The following is a 20840-nucleotide window of genomic DNA, read 5'->3' on the forward strand; positions in this document are numbered from 1 at the left end:
CATTTTAGGCAACAGGTGGCGCAGAGGGTAGCACGATCGCCTCACAGCAAGAAGCTTGCTGGTTCAAGCCCTGGCTGGGTCACAAGGCATTTCTGTGTGGAGTTTGCATGTTCTCCCAGTTTTTGTGTGGGTTTCCTCCAGGTGCTCCGGTTTCCCCCATAGTCCAAAGACATGCACTATAGGTAAATCGGGTAGGCGAAATTGGCAGCTTGTATATGTGTGAATGCACGGGTGTATGGGTGTTTCCCAGTGCTGGGTTACAGCTGGAAGGGCATCTGCTGCGTAAAACATATTCTGGATAAGTTGGTGATTCATTCTGCTGTGGCGACCCTTGATTAATAAAGGGACTAAGCTGAAATGAAAATGAATGAATGAATTTTCATTTTTACTTGTCCACTATACTTTTCAGCTTTAATCCAAGTGAATGCATTCGAATAAAACCAAACCTATGCGTCTGCATTTAAATTTACATTGGATTATGATTTCAAGTCTATTAAAAACATAACAGGTTTTAATATTCAATTATAACTACTGCATAAACATTTTAATGCCATACAGTCTCATAAGAACACAAAACATTTAAATAAACAATATTGAATCAAAATATAGTAAATTCTTTAACTGTAGAATTAAAAAAAAAGGTCCAGCACCAAAGTATTAACCCTAATTAATTAAAAACACTGGTTTAAAATGAGCCTGATCTATGTGAATGCTTTAGTTTCGCGCACTGGCCTCTGGGTGGCACTGCACTCAAAAGGGAGGAGTTGGCGAGAAAAAAACGGACTTTAATGATAGTCCTTTCAGAATGACACGTATGAAAGTTTTGAAAAAGCCAATTCATAGCCATTAGTCGGACTTACTTTTTCCGTAAGGGCTAAGTAGCCTATAATTACAGCTAGCTGTAAGAGAAAAGTATGTAAGAAAGCAACTGGTGCGTCCATTAAAGGGACAGCAACGCGAGCAGAAAAAAATAAACAGACGGATCATTGTGGCTTTCCTAAACATTTACGTCTCTGAAGAATCGGATGGCACATAGTCTATACTGTCTACTCAAGAAGAGGAGGAAAAAAGATGGGGAAAGGGATTTGTTCGAGACGACAGAGAAGAATATTTCAGTCTTTCCTCCTTGTCATCTTCGTCTGCGGGACGTTGTGCGCCTTCATGATCTCATATGAGATGCATAAAGAGCTGAAAAAGACTGAGGCGACCGCTTTGAAGTACCAGCAGCATCAAGAGTCTCTTTCTGCGCAGCTGCAAGGTACAAAATTAATCAAAAGATCCTACAGCGAAGGCACGTTGTATTAGATGTTTGATTAGGGCTTATCTGATTGTTTGGAGAAATCTGATGGGAGCCTCCGGAGATTTCCATTCAAAATGTTTTGGCCTGTTTGTTAATTCCTCTTATCCACGCATAATATTTGGCGCAGGATAATAGAGCAGCTAATACGCATCATCACAACATAAGCATTTTTTTTTGTGAACAACATTCCTTGAGAATACTGATTTGCTTTCTGTCTCTAAGCTTTTGAATGGGCTCCTTTGACAGACGTTGGTTATCACTACACTGAGGATTTTCACCTCTCTGTGCCATATTATGGTGTTAGTATCATTGAAACCTGTCAACTACTATCCAGATCACATCTGTTTCATTATGGAATTATTTTAAGGACATATAAACTCACATTTCTGTCTTTAATCTATTTTTTTTTATTTTGCCATTTAAAATAAATTATAATTACAAGTAAACATGATTCAGGCATAGCCTAATACATTACCGGTCAAAAGTTTGAGGTCTTGATTTTTAAATGTTTTAAAATATGCTTGTCCTGCTCACCAAGGCTGCATTTGTTTAATCAAAAATAAAGTATAAATTGTGAAATGTTATTGCACTATAAAATAACTGTTCAAGAGCAGTTTATAATTTAATTTCATAATTTATTCCAGTTATTTTAATGATGAATTTTCAGCTTCATTACTCCAGTATTCAGTCACATAATCCTTCAGAAATCACTCTAATATTAATTCTCCTTCTTCTTCTTCTTCTTCTTCTTCTTCTTCTTCTTCTTATTATTATTATTATTATTATTATTATTATTATTAATAGTAATAAAAGCAATAATGACTGTAGTAATAACTTCATTTGAAACAACATACAATAAGAAATTGTATTTAAAATTTAAAATTGTAATAAATATTTAACAATTTAACAAATGTTTTACATTTAATAAACACCACCTTGTTGAACAGAACAATTCTCTTTAAAAAAAAAACATGAAAAAAACTGAGCCCAAACATTTGACCGGTAGTGTATTTTTCAATAGCCGACTCTATTTTTATATATTAAAAAAAAAAAAAAAATAATAATAGTAATAATAATAATAACAATAATAATAACTTTTATTAAAGGCAAATTAACTAACTGTTAAGGCAGTACAATAAATGTGACCATGGTTTACAACTAAGATAAAAATATTTTTTTATTTTTTCCAATTTGGTGGATGGGTAAGATTGAGAGGCCAAAGGCCATTATAAAGTAGGTTAGGGCCTGTGGAGGGAATTTTGGCCAGGACACCAGGGTTACACCTAAACTCTTTACGAGAAGTGATTTTTAATAACTTTTAACATCTCATCCGTATTTTAACGTCTCATCCTTAGCTTCAGTGAGTAAGCGCTCTTGGGCTGCAGGGTGGTATGGCTGTGGCAATATACCTTAAAAACGGTATATTTTAACTAATATTTATCAACAATAAAGCTATTTTAAATTACTTTGATTGCTGTTTAGGATTATAATACTCTATAACTATTATTCCAGAAATTATACATATATTTAATAATTTTAATGAAGTAAAGTACAGGAAAATTACACTTAAGCTATAGTTAGTCATGTGATAAGATAAGTAGGCCTGATTTCTTCATACTCATAATCTAAAATTACCCAGCTGACCAGGAAGATTTTGAAGTATGCATCTTTTGGAGACTTTACTATCCCAGACTACAGAAAAGGTTATGTGGATGGCAGTAAAGTGATGCAACTGATGCTCTTAACTGATGCATTACGTCTATGCAGATTACCTTCATACTGAATAGAGCATACTTTTTTAGTAGTTGTGAGCTCATTCAAAATAAATAAATACATTTCAGATGCAGCCCCAATGCACTTTTTCTTGTCATGGTTGCTTTACATTGCACTTGCATGCCAAAATGGCAGTAAAAAACATGTTTTCTCTTTTCAGTTGTATACGAACACCATTCTAAACTAGAGAAATCCCTCCAGAAAGAAAGACTAGAGCACAAGAAGGCTGAAGAGGGTAATGTCCTGTTCATTTGCACATCAATTGATTTCCTGATATACGCGACCCACTTAATCTGGATGCGATTTGATAATGATGATGACAGATAATGAATGATAATGAGTCCAGGTTGTGCTGAATGCAGTGTGCTTGACGTTTGTTTTTAAAAGCCTCTATTGATTGTCAATACATCATAGATTTCCTCGTGTTTAAGCGGGAGTCACAGAAGGCCCTCAACAAAGAGAAGGTAATTTAAAACGTATGGTGTTTTGATTGCTAATGATGCGTAAACATGATTGAGCCGACCGAGTTGTTTCAGCTGTTGTGGATGAATAATAACTTGTGCAATTTCATTCGACCCAACAGCAAGATTCAACCTATCGACTGAATTCTCTGCAGACAGAGCACCAAATACTGCAGGTGAGATGCCATTCGTAATGGAAGCAATTACGTAACTTTGTTTGAAATATGATGTATTAATAGTGATTTTGTTAAACCTAATCATTTGCCGTTGGATTGGAATCTTGTCTATATGTCTATATCAGTCCCAACATGAAGATTTGAAGATGCAGTACTATGAGCTTCAAGAGAAGCATCAGAATCAAGGGCAGGATCATGAGCGTGTTCTGGATGAACACAGGCTGAAAATAGACAACCTGCAGAGGGAAAAGGAGGTTGAAATATCCAGACTTAAAGGTAAATTAGTCTGCTGGGGGAATGTATTCAGAGTCATCAAATTTAAAGAGACAGTTCACCCAGAAATAAATATATGTGACCCTGCACCAAAACACCACTAGTAACAAGTGTTTTTTAAATTGAGATAAATGCATATCATCTGAAAGATGAATAAATTGGTTTCCCTATAGTTTGTTAGGATATGAAAATATCGACATAGGCTCATTCTGAAAACGTAGCCCTATGTACATTTCTGGAGGTCGTGAATTATGTAGCCAGATGTACATATGGCTGCATTTTGTCTTTCAAACGAATGCTAAGAGGCGGTATGAAGCTGTTCTTTTTCATGTTTCCCAGCTGACCGCTTACCTTCGTATGGACGGCTTTCCCGCTGTTACCAATTTGTCCAGTTATTTGTCGTCATGTACGTCGGTAGACTTGAGATGCAGACAGTTGACTGCAGCAATGTGGTTTGAGTCCGGTGAAGAACAGTTCAAGAAGACAAAAACAAAAGCCAAAAACTAAAATAAACAAGTAAATAACAGTGTGAGAATGTTGTCAAATCAGAAAACGTGGTAAAAATCAGTGTGCTTTTCTTTTTCTGGATTGCTTTACAAAACACTGTCGGTTGGGCTTAGGGAAGTGGGTTGGGTGGGGGAATCAGTCGGTGGGTCTGTCAGTCAGTCTACAGCTGCCTCTGGTGGATTTATGTGAGAATAGCAGGTGCGAATGTCACAAGAGTAATTTGAGATCTCAAATGCATACACAACAGTCTCTGGTGGATTTGTGAAAATAAAAACTGCATCCAAAAAAAAAATAAAATGTAGCTCCTAGGATTTATTTAACGATCTCCAGAAATGTATATAGGTTTTCAGAATGAGCCATGGGTTGGACAATATTTGTCAGAGATACAACTAGTTAAAAATCTGGAACCTGAGTGTTCAAAAACATCACATTAAAAGTTCTTAGCAATTCGCATTATTAATCAAAAATTGGGTTTTGACATATTTATGATGGGAGATGTGTTAAATGTCTTCATGGAACATAGTCTTTACTTAATATTCTAATGATTTTGGGCATACAAGAAACTATTATAAAATAATAATAAAAAACGTCCCATATACCAATATAAGATTGGTTTTGTGGTCCGTGTCACATATTTTGTCATCATTTATTGTTTCAAACCTGTATGGACTGACAGACACAAAAAGATATTTTGAAGAATGCAGTCAACCAAACTTTTCCCAGGCTCATTATAGATACGTACCTAGGTCTACATTTCTGCGTACATCAAAATACAAAACCAAAAATGTGTGTTCTCACAGAGTCTTGTTTTTGCAAATTGGCCAGAGGCAGCTGTGTATGTTTTTTGATGATTTCAAATTTCTCTCGTGTCCTTTTCTAAATCCATCAGAGGATGCATTATACACTTCAGCCGACCAGGGGTGCGTTTTCCAAAACCATCGTTAGCCAACTAAGGATGCAAGTTCTGTTGTTACAAACAAAGTTCAGTGATTTGCCATTTCCAAAATCCATCGTTTCAACGAACATTCGCAAACTGTGTCACAAACTTGTGCACTTGCAACTATACCTCTGACCTCTGGAGCTGTAGTTAGAAACAAAGTTCCTGGCTGTGTTCTATTCCCACTTATCCCCCATGCCCTATTAATTTAGAACATTCTAACATTTAAACTTGGAATGATTAAAAATAAAAAAAAAACATTGAAGTCGTCACTTTTAGGTGTTATTTGCTTTCAAAGTATTTTTACAGTTCAGTTTTAGCAATCCTAATGTTTACAATTGCGCTCCCTTCGCAGTGCACTTTGAAAAAATTGATGTCACTTTGAACACAACCTCATGACAAAAGCTATAGGTGACCTGTTATTTAAAAGTGGAATTTATGTTACATCTCCAAAGCTTGTGAAAAAAAAACATAGCATCAATAATGCTTTTAATTTATAGTGGGTTATTTATTAAGTGTCTGTACTTTATGATATGGGACATGGTAGTTTGCATGTGTCAAATTGTAAAAGTAGACTTTTCAAAAAAAAAAATGAATAAACAATATCCCACTTAATAATCATCGTCATCATCATTAATATTAGTAATATCATTATTAAAGAAGGATTTTTTCATTTCCTAATAAATAATAAATATTACATTTCTTAATAAATGGCCTCATTATTTATTTAATATATGATTTATATATGATATTAGAACACGTGTTAGCTTTTGTAAGTGATTTAATGTTTAGAATAGAATATATAATTTTCTAAATAATATTTGTAAAGGAAATATAGGCCCTATATCTGCTATTCACATATATTTCAATTAATATGGAAAATGAGTGCATGTTTTTAACAAAACTAATATTGGATTTTTTTTAACTGCATGTCCGTGTAAAATAATATAATTTCCACAAAGAAATTATGGGGTTCTTCTCTAAAGAAGAAGTTACTTAACCGTTCAGATCATCATTATGGGCGTTTTATAAACTTCGGGTTTTGGGAAACACTTGTCACTACATCGTTCTTTTCCCAACTGATGCATCGTACTTTGACAGTTCAGCTGCGAGTTACGTACGTCGTTGTTTGGGAAACGCACTCCAGGCCAGCTTGCTGTCAACTGACTGACTGACCCATCCACCCCATTCCCTAAACCCAACCAATACTGTTTTCAAAAGCAATCTAGAAAAAAAAAGCCGTTGCAGCTGTGTGATTTTATCACATTTTCAGCCTGTTGTTAATTTATTTATTTTACCTGATTTCTATAATCGTTCTTCGCCAGACTCGAACCCCATCATCGCGGTCAACTTAGCTCCACTTCCCAAGTCTGTAAACCAAATGAAGAAGCCATCCACATGAAGCTATGCAGGCAGCTGGTAGTGCTAAAAGGAGCAGAAGCCGTTAACTGTGTCATACCACTCATAGCATTCTTTTTAAAGATGAAATGACATACCTCTGGCTACATAATTTGCATTCTTCATAAATGTAGACAGGGGTACGTATCCACAAGGAGCCCGTGTTGAAACTTTTGCTGGTCAGCATTTGAGAAAATAAAAAACTAAATATCATGTATGTTAATGAGCACCAGAATGTTTGTTTATCCAGATTCTTGAAAATATCATTTTTGTATTCAGTAAAGGAAATAAATTCATGCAGGTTTGGAATCAGTTAAAGCTGAAAAAAACATGTGTGTATTTTTATTTTTAAGTGAAATATAAAAAAATTGCTGTTAATTTACTTACTCTCATGCTATTCAAGATGTACGTGACATTTTGTTAGATCGTATTTTGTTAAATATGATTTTTAATAGATGGACCTTGGTGTATTGTATCATCAGGAGCTTCAGGTATTCATCTTGTTTTGCCTGTGTTTGTTTTGGTGTTGGACTCTAACATCTCCAGTAGCCTTTGGTATTTTATGAATCACCAAGGACCACGGATTCAGCTAAAAAATGTTTAATCTTCCACCGAAGAAAAAAACTCACCTAGCTCTTGGAGGGTGACTAAATTAACAGCGGATTTTCATTTTTTGGGTGAACCATTTTCCTTCAAGGCTCATAGCAAATCCATTTCCCTCCATATAAAATGCGCTTGACCATATACATTTGTCAGAGTCTTTCATCACCTGATTTCTCCTTGTAGAGAACGTGTACAACCTTCGAGAGGAGAACCGACAGCTGCGGAAAGCTCATCAGGATATCTACGCGCAGTTACTTGACGTGCAGGTCAGCGAAACTACAAAGGATTCTGGGATGCATTATGTGATTAGGGTTTAAAGGGAGTTTGAATTTTCAAGTTGTAGTTCAGTTAAGGACACACAGTATTTCTGGTTCAGCTTGTAATGTCGAGGATATAAACGAAATCTAGTGAAAACGTGTGGTAAATGATTTTTGAGTACTGTGATTATACAAAGATGACATAAAGAAATTGCACCATTTCAGGAACAGCACAAGAATCTGCAAGCTTCAAAAGACCATCTCTCACTGGCATTAGAAGACCATAAAAATGCAGTTGTTGCAGCCCAGGTACAATTACAGTCATCAGTATTGTTTTTATGTTTGACCGAATCAAGATATGTAGTTGTGTGTGCCATCTAATACATCACAGTCTGCCACTGCATGCCGCAGTGCTTTTAACAAATAATAGACAAATAGGCACATAAAAGAACATGCCAGTATAAAATAAACTGTTCATGTTGCTTATCGGTACTACTTCTTAACGCTTAATGTATGATGTTTGCTATTAATGTAAGACAACATTAATTGTTGTCTAACCTTTTAAGATAAAACACTACTGTTCAAAGGTTTGGGGTCAGTAGGATGTTTGAATCTCTCATTCTCAGTAAAGCTGGTCAACATACAGTAGTAACACTAAAATCGTGAGATTTTTTACTATTTAAAATAAGAGCTTTCTGTTCAAACTTATTTTAAAATGTAGTTTATTTTTGTGATGTAAACTTTTTCAGTGTCACATAATCCTTCAGAAATTCATTCATTGATTTTCCTTCAGCTTAGTCTCTGATTTTTCAGAGGTTGTCACAGTGGCATGAACTGCCAACTTTTCCAGCATATGTTATACAAAGCGAATGCCCTTCCAGCCGCAACCCAGCACGGGGAAACACTCACAAACTCTCGCATTCAAACACACACTTAAACATTACAGCCAATTTAGTTTCTTCAATTCACCTATACCACGTGTTTTCCCAGTTTGCACGGAATTCTGGCCCAGATTTGGCATAAATCTGGCACAGCAGGCATTCATCCGGCACTGGTTTGGCAGAGGTGGCACCGTCTTTAAGGTGGCACACAAGACTTGGGAAAGATGTAAATTGGTAATAATTGTAATGTGGGCCATGTAAGTTTGGCTTTTCTTAACCCACATTTAAAATACATTTTTATTATTTTATTATTTTAGAGGCTACAATCAGGTCACTTTGAGAAAAAGTATGCCCATAGCACACCTAAAGCACAATGATTCATGGGTTGTTTGGAAGCCAGATTTGGTCCAGTCATGTACCATAATTCACTGCGGCATGTGGGCCAAGCAAAAGCTGATTGTGTGGGCCAGAGCTGGGACTGAGATATTTTGCTTTGTGGGTTTGGACTGGGGGAAACCGGAGCACCCGGAGGAAACCCACACGAACACGGGGAGAAAATGCAAACTTCACACAGAAATCGACGACCTTCCAGCTGTGAGGCGACAGTGCTAACCACTGAGCTACTGTGCTGCCACTAATCCTTCAGAAATAATTTTAATAATCCCTTTTATAAGATTATTTAGAATTGGTTTACATGGTGCTGAGTGACAAAATATGTAAATATAATGTGAAAATATTCTAGGCGACTTTAATGAAGACAGATCAACTCAATATAAACACTACACAATCACAAAAACACTGATGACACGGAAGAAAGTACTGGGAACAAAATCTGAAGTCTTATATGTGTAATGTAAATATAACTAATGTATACAGAAAATGCAAATCAGAACAAGTAACAGGTGTGCAACTTAACAGAAACATTGACAACAAATAACAACTGATAAACATATCATGATTTTGCCAATTACTATGTGATCCTGGATTAACATCTATATTGGAACATCATCTTTGTTCAAAATGCAATCCATACCTACTCACTACCCCTATATAACTGTAAATTATTGCCAAAATCAGAGGGGAAAAATAGTTTTATAACTATCATATAGAAATGCATAAATTTAACCGTAAGCATAAACTGTAAACATATCCCTTAATTCTGATTGGCTGATTGGAATGTTGTTCCAGGATCAACATAGATGTTAATCCAGGAACATGTCCTACTTGGTGAAATCAGGTTGGCGCAACTGAGAACTGGGGTAAAAAAAAAACAAGCCATACAAAACACTATTAATTAATTAGGCACAGTATATAATTTTACACTTCAGGTTCTTCTGGGTGTGATCACATGGGGAAGAAACAGCGCTGTTTTTATCATAGTAAATAAAACAAATAATATTTAAGCAGGGCAACACAGTGGCGCAGCAGGTAGTGCTGTCGCCTCACAGCAAGAAGTTCGCTGGTTCGAGCCTCGGCTAAGTCAGTTGGCATTTCTATGTGGAGTTTGCATGTTCTCCCTGTTCACGTGGGTTTCCTCCGGGTGCTCTGGTTTCTCCCACAAGTCCAAAGATACAGGTAAATTGAGTAAGCTAAAATTGTCTGTAGTGTATGTGTGTGAATGACAGTATATGGGTGTTTCCCAGTGATGGGTTGCAGCTGGAAGGGCATTCGCAGCGTAAAACATATGCTGGATAAATTGGCGGTCCATTCCACTGTGGCGACCCCAGATTAATGAAGGGACTAAGCCGAAAAAAAAATGAATGAATCAATGTTAAAGCATCTTTGGTTTTTCTCCATTTTCTATAAAACCGACCCAGAAATCGAGGATGTGTGATGTCATAAGCATGGCGACACAGGATACCATCTGTGTCACTAGTTAAAATAGCTTATATCTGGATTTGAACATTCTTCAAAACATTCAGGATAATTTAATTACATAATTCAGCAAAATATATAATGAATAATGAAAAAATCTTACATATTGAGCCTTTAATACTTCCTTGCTGAATACATGATGTCATTAATTATAACAAAATCTGACCCCAAACGTTTCTACCTACTAATCATTTTCTCATTTCACATGCAGACAGATGAGTGAATTAAGTTAAGTTTGTTGAAAAATCTCTATATATATCATTGTGCTGAGCAAGTCTGCAGGAGTCTCATATTATGGCTGAATTTTCTTTTACGCCTCAGGCCTCAGGTTCAAGCTGTAATAACTACAGATGCGTTTCCACAGTCGACAGCTGACCCTGTGTGAGTGATGCATGTTTGCCTGCCATTAACATTTTAATACCGTCATTACATCTGACCGGATATAATGCGGCCCCATTCTACCATTTAGACTACTTATTCTTCCTCACCTCGCATTGCAGGTTATCATATCTTCAGCAGAATCATGTAATCGTCGGTTCTCGAATAAATCCGGGGGAATATATTTCATAACAATTATTTATGAGGGTCAGAATTTATTACGTGCAGTTATCTTGCATTATAAATTCAGCACATTTTCTCCCTGACTGTTTATTTAATTTATGTTTTCGAATCTCTCTATGCTGAGTCAGCATATTTCTCTAGTAGCGTCGGGCCTCGTATTATTTGACTTTCATTACCCAATCCAAGCATCACAAAGTATCACTTGAGGAATTTCTAACTCCATCCTGATTCAGTGTTTGTATAAAGCTTCAGGTGCAAAAGCTATATAAAGCATCCGCTGCAGCTAAAATTGATAAATTTGCAAGCGAAAGCACTGGCAGCTATAGACTAGAGACAGTAGAACGCCCAAATGAGGATCTGCATTATAAACCCATTCAGGTACAAAGGAAAATGTAAAATGTACATCGCTAAAGACTCACTCATTCATCCATTCCTTTTTATTTGCAAGAAAGCCTATAGAGGAACCTGCTGTAGACATGAATGTGTGCCGTTCACACTCTCACGTCACAAACGGATTAAGTCTTAATCCGTTTTTCGAATTATTCTCACTTCCCACCGCAGTCAGAGTATATAATCAAAGGCATTTGAGCTAGTTTGTCAACTTGAGGATGAGAAAACTCTTGTAGCTAAATGTGTAGCTGTGGCTAATGCAAGTGTCTTATCATCAGGCCACACCACACTTTGGTCATAGGGATGTTTCTCCTTTACAGGTGGAAGGATATGAGGGAAATGGAAAAGGCTTTTCCCCTCGAGGTGTGTTGGAGATTGAAAATAACAATGTGACCAAAGTGGCAATGAAGCAGCCTCGGCAAATTGATATTTTTGCTGAGGGAAACGGCAAGAAAGAGGAGAGAAGCACATCAAAGGATAGAGGAGGAGAGGATAAGGGGGAAAAGGCAGAGCTGGAACATTCCTTATCAAACCCAGAAGAGCTGGGCATTAACCCTCGCAACACGTTAAGCCAAAGCCTGGAGAAACAGACACAGACGGAGCCACTTCACACAACCAAAGCGCACTTTGAGGCTTTGGAACCAGTTCTTGCTGGTAAGGAAGGGTATTTTTGTAGCAGGTGTTGGCTTTTTTGTGATTTTTTTATGAAGCTAGGGGTTCTTGGATGAAAGTCCAGAGTGTTGCTTGATAGTTGTGTTGCTGAGATGGCCTAATAAATACATAAGGATAAAAGAAAACTGTTTATGTTTCTAGATAAGTTTTTATTATTTTTGAAATATCCCAGCAATCATTTTTTGTTTTTAAAAAAGGTTAAATAGATTTTTAATAGACGTCTATACATAGTCGTCTTGGCTAAAATAAGAGTAAATTTGGGCTGTCAGAAAAAATCTAATAGACGTCTAAGAATAGACCAAAACTAGACATCAAATAAACATAAATGAATGCCTACACATACAGTATAAAGTCTGTCTAATCTGTCTATTTGATGACTAGAATTTTGGTCTCAGATGTCTATTAGATTTTCACTAACAGCCCAAGTTTAGCCTTGTTTTAGCCAAGCTGTCTATGTTTAAATGTATATCAGATGTGTAATAAACACAAAATTACCTGGGATGCCTCTTGTGTTCACCAAGGTTGTATTTATTTTGTAAGCATACAGTAAATTCTGAAATATTAATATGTACAATTGCTGTATTTTATTGCAGGATATTTCAGAATGTAATTTTAGTAAATTGACATTTAATTTTAATCAGACTATATTTAATTTTTTTCAGTTTGTTAATTTAATGTCTGATGCTGAATTATCAGCTTCATTACTATCATTTTTAGTGTCACATGACCTTTTAGAAATAATTTGAATATGCTGATTTAGCACTTTTCCCAATACTGGGTTGCGGCTGGAAGGACATCTGCGTAAAACATATGCCGGAATAGTTGGTGGTTCATTGCGCTGTGGTGACCTCTGACTTAATCATTATTAGTACTTATAAGGCTTTGGATCCAGTTCTTGCTAATAAAAAAGGGTATTTTTGTGGCAGGTGTTGGCTTTTTTGTGATTTTTTTTTTCGAGCTGAGATGGCCTAATAAATACAGAAGGATAAAAAGAAAACAAAAGTGTTTGTTTACTCTACTGGACAAATGTTTAGAATACATACAGTGTTTAATATTTAAAAAAAAAATATTTCAGATTGTAATTTTAGTAAATTTTCATTTTAATTTTAATCCGATTATATAACAAATATATGATAATGGCAAAGCTGAATTATAAGCAACATTATTGCATTTTTAATGTGTCCTATGATATTTCAGAAATCATTTGAATATGCTAATTTAGGGCTTAATTATTATTATTATTACTCAGTCAATTATATTGGCTAATGATACATTTCAAGTTGAATTAAAAAATGAAAAACAGAATTCATTTTTTTAATTTTGATGTAATTTTGTTGAATTTATTTTAAGGTGAATATTAAAATGTATTTTAATTATCTATAATGGTCATTTTTGATTAACATATTCTTGCTAAATAAAGGCATCAGTTTTTTTTCATCACAGTCTTTAGAATAAAAAAAATCTATAATTTAATTATAATAATAAATGAAATTCTTTTGCTACAAAAAATATATATTAGAATAATTTCTGTTTTTATGTATGATATTAAAGGCAGTTCAGCCTTGGTGAGCTTAAAATACATATTTTAAAAACTTTAAAATCCTGAAATAGTAATGAACATAGCACATTTACACTACTTCTATTTTACTTTCCCAAAATACAGGCAATGCTGTGCAAACACTCCTTGGTATGGCAGGACAAGATGCAGCAAAACATGTGGAGGATGCTCAAAAACAGGTGTGTGTGATAATACTATGTAGATGTTATTGTATATACAGTACATCTAGAAGACTCTTTTAAAAATTTTTTCCTATGCTGCACTGCAGAAGAACTGCATGATCAGACAACTGAAAGCTGCCCAAATCAGATTTGAAAAGATTGATGTTTGTGTTGAAGCTGTTCAGAAATCTGTGTCACATATCGAGAGAGAAAAAATTAATTCAGACCACTTACACACTGCACGAATGTAGACAAATTGCATGCAGAGTCATAAATTAATTATTCAATAACATCAAGGCACTGTGGCGTAAACACTGTGGCAGCACTTTCTCTGTATTATTTCTTGAAAAGCTCGATTATTTGACTTTGAAGTGCAAATTAAAATTTCTTTAATGTTTTATCACAGGAAATTACATCATTTGAAGTTGCAGTTTTTCTATTAATGACTTATTCTCTCTATAAAATGACTCTTTTGAGCAGGGCATAGGGAAAAACTTGAACACAGAGATTGAGGCCAACAACCAGAACGAAGAAGAGGATGAAGAAGAAACCGAGTACAAGACTAATGCGGACAAGATCAGACCTGAAGAGGATGAACAGCTTGTGGTGAGTTAAGAAGAAGGACAAGAGCCTCTTCAATTATTTGTGACTTCTGATCTTTTCTTGGACAACTTTCTTTATTTTGTGTGTCTGTGTTTGTGTTTTAAAGCACTAAAACTATTAAATATTACATTTAATATTACAATGTCATGTAACTCTTAATGTTTCTTTAGAAATCACTGAGTGCGTTTACATGGGCACTAATAATCTGATTTTAATGCGATTAAGACAATGCTTTGATTAAGAGTCTACCATGTAAACAGCTAATTTTGATTAATTTAATCTAATTAAGGTCATAATCAAACTAAACAGAGAACGGATTAAGACATGTGGAGTATGCTGATTTTAGTTGCATTATTAAAGTTATTTAATTAAACTATTACCATCACGTAGGAATTTTCACTGCATTTTTCAACAGGATAGTCTATACACACACGGCTGTTTGACATTGTTCTCTACACCTATCGAGTCAGTGAAGGACCTCAGACACCTGCAGTTTTTTTTTTCCCATACAGCATGCGCTATCAAATTCCATTAAAACTACACTCTTCCAGCAGTTCATACTCGCATGTAATATCTCATTTGTCATGGGGGCATGCATGAAATATTCCTGAATGAAAGTGAAAGTGCCAAACTGCAGTTAAAGTTGACATAAAAAAATGAAACACCCGAAATAACATGAAACTGGAGGAGATGTGGATAGCGTAGTGACGCAATGATGGTAATCGAATTATGTGCTATAACATGTAAAACGGGATCATGAAAGGAACATTCAAAAAGCAACTAATGTAAACACCTTAATCAAATTATTGTCTTATTCAGATTAAGGCAAATAATTTTATTATCGGTGTCCTTGTAAGCGTAGTCACTGTTATCTGCTGATTTACAGCTGATTTAGAGATTCTTATTTTTTTTTATTTAAAAGTTTTTGTCACAGTATATTATTGAAATCATTTTGCTTTTTTGAGTTTTTATGCACTGCACTTCTTACTTGGACTTTTTGTTTTGGGTTTAGTTCATTTATTTATTTGTTTTCTTTTTGTCTTAGTCCCGTTATTAATCTGGGGTCACCACTGCGGAATGAACCGCTAACTCATCCAGCATATGTTTTAAGCAGCGTATGCCCTTCCAGCTGCAACCCATCAATGGGAAACACTCATACACTCTCATTCACACACATTAATGACAGACGATTTTAGCTTACCCAATTCACCTGTGGGGAAACTAGAGCACCCAGAGGAAACCCACGCGAATGCAGGGAGAACATGCAAACTCCACACAGAAAAGCCAACTGACCCAGCCAGAGCTTAAACCAGCATCCTTCTTGCTGTGAGGCGACAGCACTACCTACTGCGCCACCATGTCGCTCTTGTTTCTAGTTCAAATATCTAAAAATTCTTAAATCAAGAAGCATTTAAGTCAAAATATTGTCTTGTTTTCATGAATAATAAAGCCAAAATTAAGTGAGTTTTTCCTTAAAACAAGCAAACTAATCTGCCAATAGAGTAAGCAAAATAAACTTGTTTTCTCTTTGAAAAAATAATATTTTGCTTACCCCATTGGCTGATTTTTTTGCTTGTTCTAAGGAAAAACACGCTTAATTTGTAATTATTATTCCTGAAAATAAGACAATATTTTTACTTAAAAGCTTCTTGGTTTAAGACTTGTTCAATATTTGGACTAGAAACAAGAAAAAAAAATCGAAGTGAGAAAAACATTTTTGCAGTGTGTTACTTGTTTGTTGTTTAATATACGTTATTTAGTAGAATTTTACTTTTTTCATGAAAAGTTTCAATTTGATCAATTTAATGTTTATTGCTGAATAAAATCATTGCTTTCACTCTCTCTTTCTCATTTTGTTTTCTTAAAACTTTCATTTGAATATTTCTTTTAATATTAATAACAATAGTGATTATAAACCACTGATATTTTTATATTTAGACTATATTTGCTATCATCTAACTTAATTCTCATTCATCACATTCATTTATTTATTTTCTTTTTGGCTTAGTCCCTTTACTAATCAGGGGTCGCCACAGCGGAATGAACCGCCAACTCATCCAGCATATGTTTTACACAGTCTTCCAGCTGCAACACTGAGAAACCCCATACACTCTTGCATTTACACATATACACTACTGGCTATTTAGATTAACCTATTCACCTATAGCGCATGTCTTTGGACTGTGAAGGAAACCAGAGCACCTGGAGGAAACCCATGCGAACGGGGAGAACATGCAAACTCCACTCAGAAATGCCAACTGACCCAGTCGGGGCTCAACCTAGCAATCTTCTTGCTGTGAGGTGATCATGCTACCTATAGTGCCAGCGTGGCGCCTAACTAGCACATTTATAAAAGAAATAACATTGTCATTCATTCATTCATTCATTCATTCATTCTTTTAGGCTTAGTCCCTTTGTTAATCAGGGGTCGCCACAGCAGAATGAACCACCAACTTATTCAGCATATGTTTTACACAGCGGATGAACACAGTGACCTTCTTGTTGTGAGGTGACAACTCCCCACTGCGCCACCACGCCATCCTTCCGTTTTCATACAATTTTTTAAAAATTGCTGGAAGGAATTATTTCAACTAATTAGTTTTTACAAATGTAAGTGGATTGAACATAAAACTATTAAGTTCTTGCTATAAAAACTCATGTTGTCATGTTGTTTCAGCTCATTTTTAAAAGTTCACACTTAGTCGATGATTTATTATAAGCAAGTTTAGCATGCTGTCCCGGGAGAGAGCCCAAAAGGTCTTTGAGCCCTGGGCTCCCTGCCGTTTGCAGGGCAAGAAGGGAGCTTTGAGCTCAGGTAGATCTCAACAACTCCCCCTTTTTGATAAGAGATGATGACTACAATGATTGCTATGAAGAGATATCCTGCTGGATGAGAGTTTGACTGTATTGCTAAATTTAGATTGATCAATCCACTCGTAGTGCATGTTTTTGGAATGTGGAAGGAAACTCTTCATATCGAAGATGACTGTAGTGAGAAACCCTGGCTCTTTATAGTGTGTTAGGAATCGTCTGATTGGTGGATTATACATAGTTAATGCAGAATCAGCCGTGTTTAATCATAATCACGTGATCCTCTCAAAATTAGTTTATAAATAAACTTCACTTAAATAAGTAGTCTGAACAAACAGACGTCATTTTTTGAGTGTATGGTTCTTTATCATGCTGTAGCATTTAAAATCATTATGCTTAGGGATTTAAACCAAATATTATAGAATATTAATATTTTATATTTTAAAAAACTGTTAGCCTGTTGAGGAATTTGCCGTTGTATATGCTTTAGCTCAATCCACTGGTGGGAAGTGATAAGCAGATTACTGATGCATTATATCAATAGGTGGCAGGCAATCCAGAGCCGGATGAGCAATATGTGGACGATGTGGAGGAAGAGGTGAGGCAATACAGCCATTGATGGACTGGCTTGCTGAGTACAAGATACAAAATGGTACTTGAAAAATGACTTGTTCCCTTCATCCATTAGACTCTTGATGAATCCGTTCTTAACAGACAGAAGAGAGCGGAGGAAGACGAGAGCGAAGAAGATCTCTACACTGAACGTGATGGAGTACAGGTCAGACAAACACTCTGTCCAGCAGTCAGAGAACAGGGAGGGAAACAAGTAGAGAGGAATCTGTTCTTTGTACTTTAGCTAAAATGTTTAAATGTATAGCAGTCAAAAGTTTGGAATCAGGATTTTTTACATTTTGTTTTAAAGAAGGCTGCTCAAAAATGCTGTAAAAACAGCAATGTTGTGATATATTAATAACATTTAAAACTTTTTCAACTTGTATATATTTTTTACATGAAACCAATGACAGCAAAAGACATATACAGTTAAAGTCAGAATTATTAGCCCTCCTGTTTATTTTTCCCCCAATTTCTGTTTAATGAAGAGAAGATTTTTTTCAACACATTTCTAAACATAGTAGTTTTAATAACTCATTTCTAATAACTAATCTATTTTATCTTTGATATGATGACAGTAAACAATGTTTGAGTAGATATTTTCCAAGACACTTCTATACAGCTTAAAGTGACAATTAAAGGCTTAACTAGGTTAATTAGGTTAATTGGGCGGGATAGGGTAATTAGGCAAGTCATTGTATATTGACGGTTTGTTCTGCAGACTATTGAAAAAAATCTAGCTCAAAGGGGCTAATAACTTTAAACTTATTATTTTTATAACTTTAACTAAAACTTTTATTCTAGATAAAATAAAACAAATAAGACTTTGTCCAGAAGAAGAAATATTACCAGACATACTGTAAAAATTTCCTTGCTCTGTTAAACATCATTTGGGAAATAGAAAAATCAAAAAATCAAAGACGGGCTAATAATTGACTTCAACTGTACATACATACGTATGCATAATGTTTTCTGTTTTCATATTTTTTATGATCAAATTAATTTCTGTAATTTTAAAGATGAATTTACTGCAGTCTTCAGTGTCACACAATCATTCAGAAATCTCTATAATATGATGGTTTTTTGTTTTGATCAGTTACTAATTGTTATTACTAATTATTTGTATATATATATATATATATCAATGTTGAAAACTTTTTCCCTGCTTTTGTTTAGTAAAAATAACACATTTACTTATTTAAAGATTTTTTTTAACTAATTGTCCTTGATGGATAAAAATAAATGAAAATATTTAAATGGTACCTTTGTATGATACTGCACAGTTTCTAGAAAATGATGAAGCAGCTCAACAATTTTCATCACTGATAAAAATAAAAAGTATTTCTTGTGCAGTAGTAAATCAAATTAAAATCACAGAAACAATTATAAAACAATGAATTGAAACTGTATTGTACTGTATTTTAGATTAAATAAACCCAGCCTTTATGAGAAGAATAGACATCTTTTAAAAATATTTTTAAAGTCCCCAAGAAATCAAAAATCAAAATTTATCCAAAGCGACTTACAAATGAGGACAATTGCTACATTGCTAGCTTTGGGCTTGAACAAATACATCTGTGCATGGCATTAAGAATAAAAGTTTGCCCTTCTAATCTTAAATTGAATTCTGTTAAAGTACTTTTTGTTTTTTCAGTTAAATTATCACATTATATCTTAGGCATGGTTAACATTTAATCATGCTGTACTCCAACTGTCAGTTTTGAGAACAAACAGAAATGGTGAAGATCAGGTGTCTGTTAAGTTGTAATGATTCTCCCCAACATCTTTTCCTGACCTTTCTGAATGAAATGCCTACTTTACATCCATTCAGCTTGCGGTAAAAAAAAACAAGCCACGCCCACTGTTTTCTCTTTTAATATTCTGTTTCTCTCAGAACTGCATCACAATACGAAAACAATAACGGTTGCAACTTCCGGTTCATGGGGACTTTAAAATCTTTCTGATTTCAAACTTTTGTCCAGTAGTGCAGTTAGAAATTAAATGCACTAAAATATTTATAAAAATAGTGCACTTTGAGAATAAAGGAATTTAATTATTGTACAGTTGTTTTTCTAAATGATTATTATTACAATTATTGTTTCAGGATCATGCAAACCCAGAATCAGAAACGTTTGCCAATCAGGAGTACTTTAAAGAAAAACTAATAAAAAGAGGATGAAAGAGGAAAAAAGAAATCAAAAGACTGAGATGTCCTGTCTTCTGAGTGGCTTTACACATCTCTTCTTGACTGGCGGAAACTTAAAGTACAACTGCAACAACTCTAAAGAACTGACTACTTGTGCTTATGCAAGACTTATGCAAGGATTTGTTCAGCATTTATTTTTAATCAAGGCTTTGTGTCTTCTTGATCTTACTAAGGCGATAGGAACTGGCATCCTGCTGATATGCATTCAATATGTCGATGAATATTTGAATGATTTCTTTTGGGCAGAAAAGTAATTATTATTTATTTTTTGTTTTAAATATTCATTCAGTTCTTCACTTGTAAGAAACAAGTAAAATGTGTTTAAAATAATTTTCACTTATATTTTCACTTTATTAAAAGTAGTAATGCATTATTGGAACAACAAAGAAGAGGAACAAATGAAAATGTATTGCAAAGCTTTTTGTGTTTTTATACTTTTTAACTTGTAGTACTTTTCCTGTGGTGAGTTATACTTTATTGTGAAAACTTGCACATTGGGACTAAACTTGCAAGAAACTCAAGTATTTTTGGAACTGTAGTTTTCATGTACACTGAATTACATTCAAACAGTTGCTTTTTACGTATTTACATGAAGCCAAACGAATATTTTTGTTCATTTTTTTTTAGATATTGTTGAAAAGAATAATATCAAAATGGTGCTTTAGTTAACCCCCTTTTCTCCCAACTCTTCGCGTTCTCATTTATATGAATGTGATCTGTATTTGTTCATGCAAATGAGATGCTGTGTTTATTGTTTTTCTAATAAAGATTTTACAATACTACTGCAATATTGTAAAGTATACCCAAAGCCGAATATGAGACCTC

General features: G+C 34.7%; 1 protein-coding gene across 4 annotated transcripts; it reads left to right on the forward strand.

Moving 5' to 3' along the window:
* The first annotated feature begins 8 nt into the window (after nt 1-8).
* Nucleotides 9-20801, forward strand: golim4b (golgi integral membrane protein 4b). Of its 4 annotated transcripts, XR_012387299.1 has the most exons (14): nt 781-1258; nt 3234-3308; nt 3488-3537; nt 3657-3710; nt 3836-3986; nt 7612-7694; nt 7911-7994; nt 10763-10822; nt 11713-12046; nt 13728-13801; nt 14264-14389; nt 17742-17795; nt 17886-17975; nt 19914-20801. XR_012387299.1 is itself a non-coding variant. In XM_073917046.1 (13 exons), exons 5-13 carry the CDS (start codon nt 3857-3859, stop codon nt 19986-19988), a joined length of 1050 nt encoding a protein of 349 aa, XP_073773147.1. In that variant the 5' UTR covers nt 9-182; nt 3234-3308; nt 3488-3537; nt 3657-3710; nt 3836-3856; the 3' UTR covers nt 19989-20801. The 4 variants fall into 4 exon arrangements, 3 of the variants coding, with proteins under 3 accessions (XP_073773147.1, XP_005171346.1, NP_001014371.2); XM_073917046.1 differs by lacking the exons at nt 781-1258; nt 10763-10822 and adding an exon at nt 9-182; NM_001014349.2 differs by lacking the exon at nt 10763-10822 and having other exon boundaries at nt 826-1258; nt 19914-20793.
* The last annotated feature ends 39 nt before the right edge of the window (nt 20802-20840 follow it).

This window comes from Danio rerio, chromosome 2 (genome assembly GCF_049306965.1).
Source record: "Danio rerio strain Tuebingen ecotype United States chromosome 2, GRCz12tu, whole genome shotgun sequence".
Classification (NCBI taxonomy): domain Eukaryota; kingdom Metazoa; phylum Chordata; class Actinopteri; order Cypriniformes; family Danionidae; genus Danio; species Danio rerio.

Coding starts and splice junctions, on each gene's coding strand:
- golim4b (NM_001014349.2), top strand. CDS start 1,072: ATGGGGAAAGGGATTTGTTCGAGACGACAGAGAAGAATATTTCAGTCT. Junction 12,047..13,727: donor TTTGGAACCAGTTCTTGCTG/GTAAGGAAGGGT, acceptor CCCAAAATACAG/GCAATGCTGTGCAAACACTC. Junction 13,802..14,263: donor TGGAGGATGCTCAAAAACAG/GTGTGTGTGATA, acceptor TCTTTTGAGCAG/GGCATAGGGAAAAACTTGAA.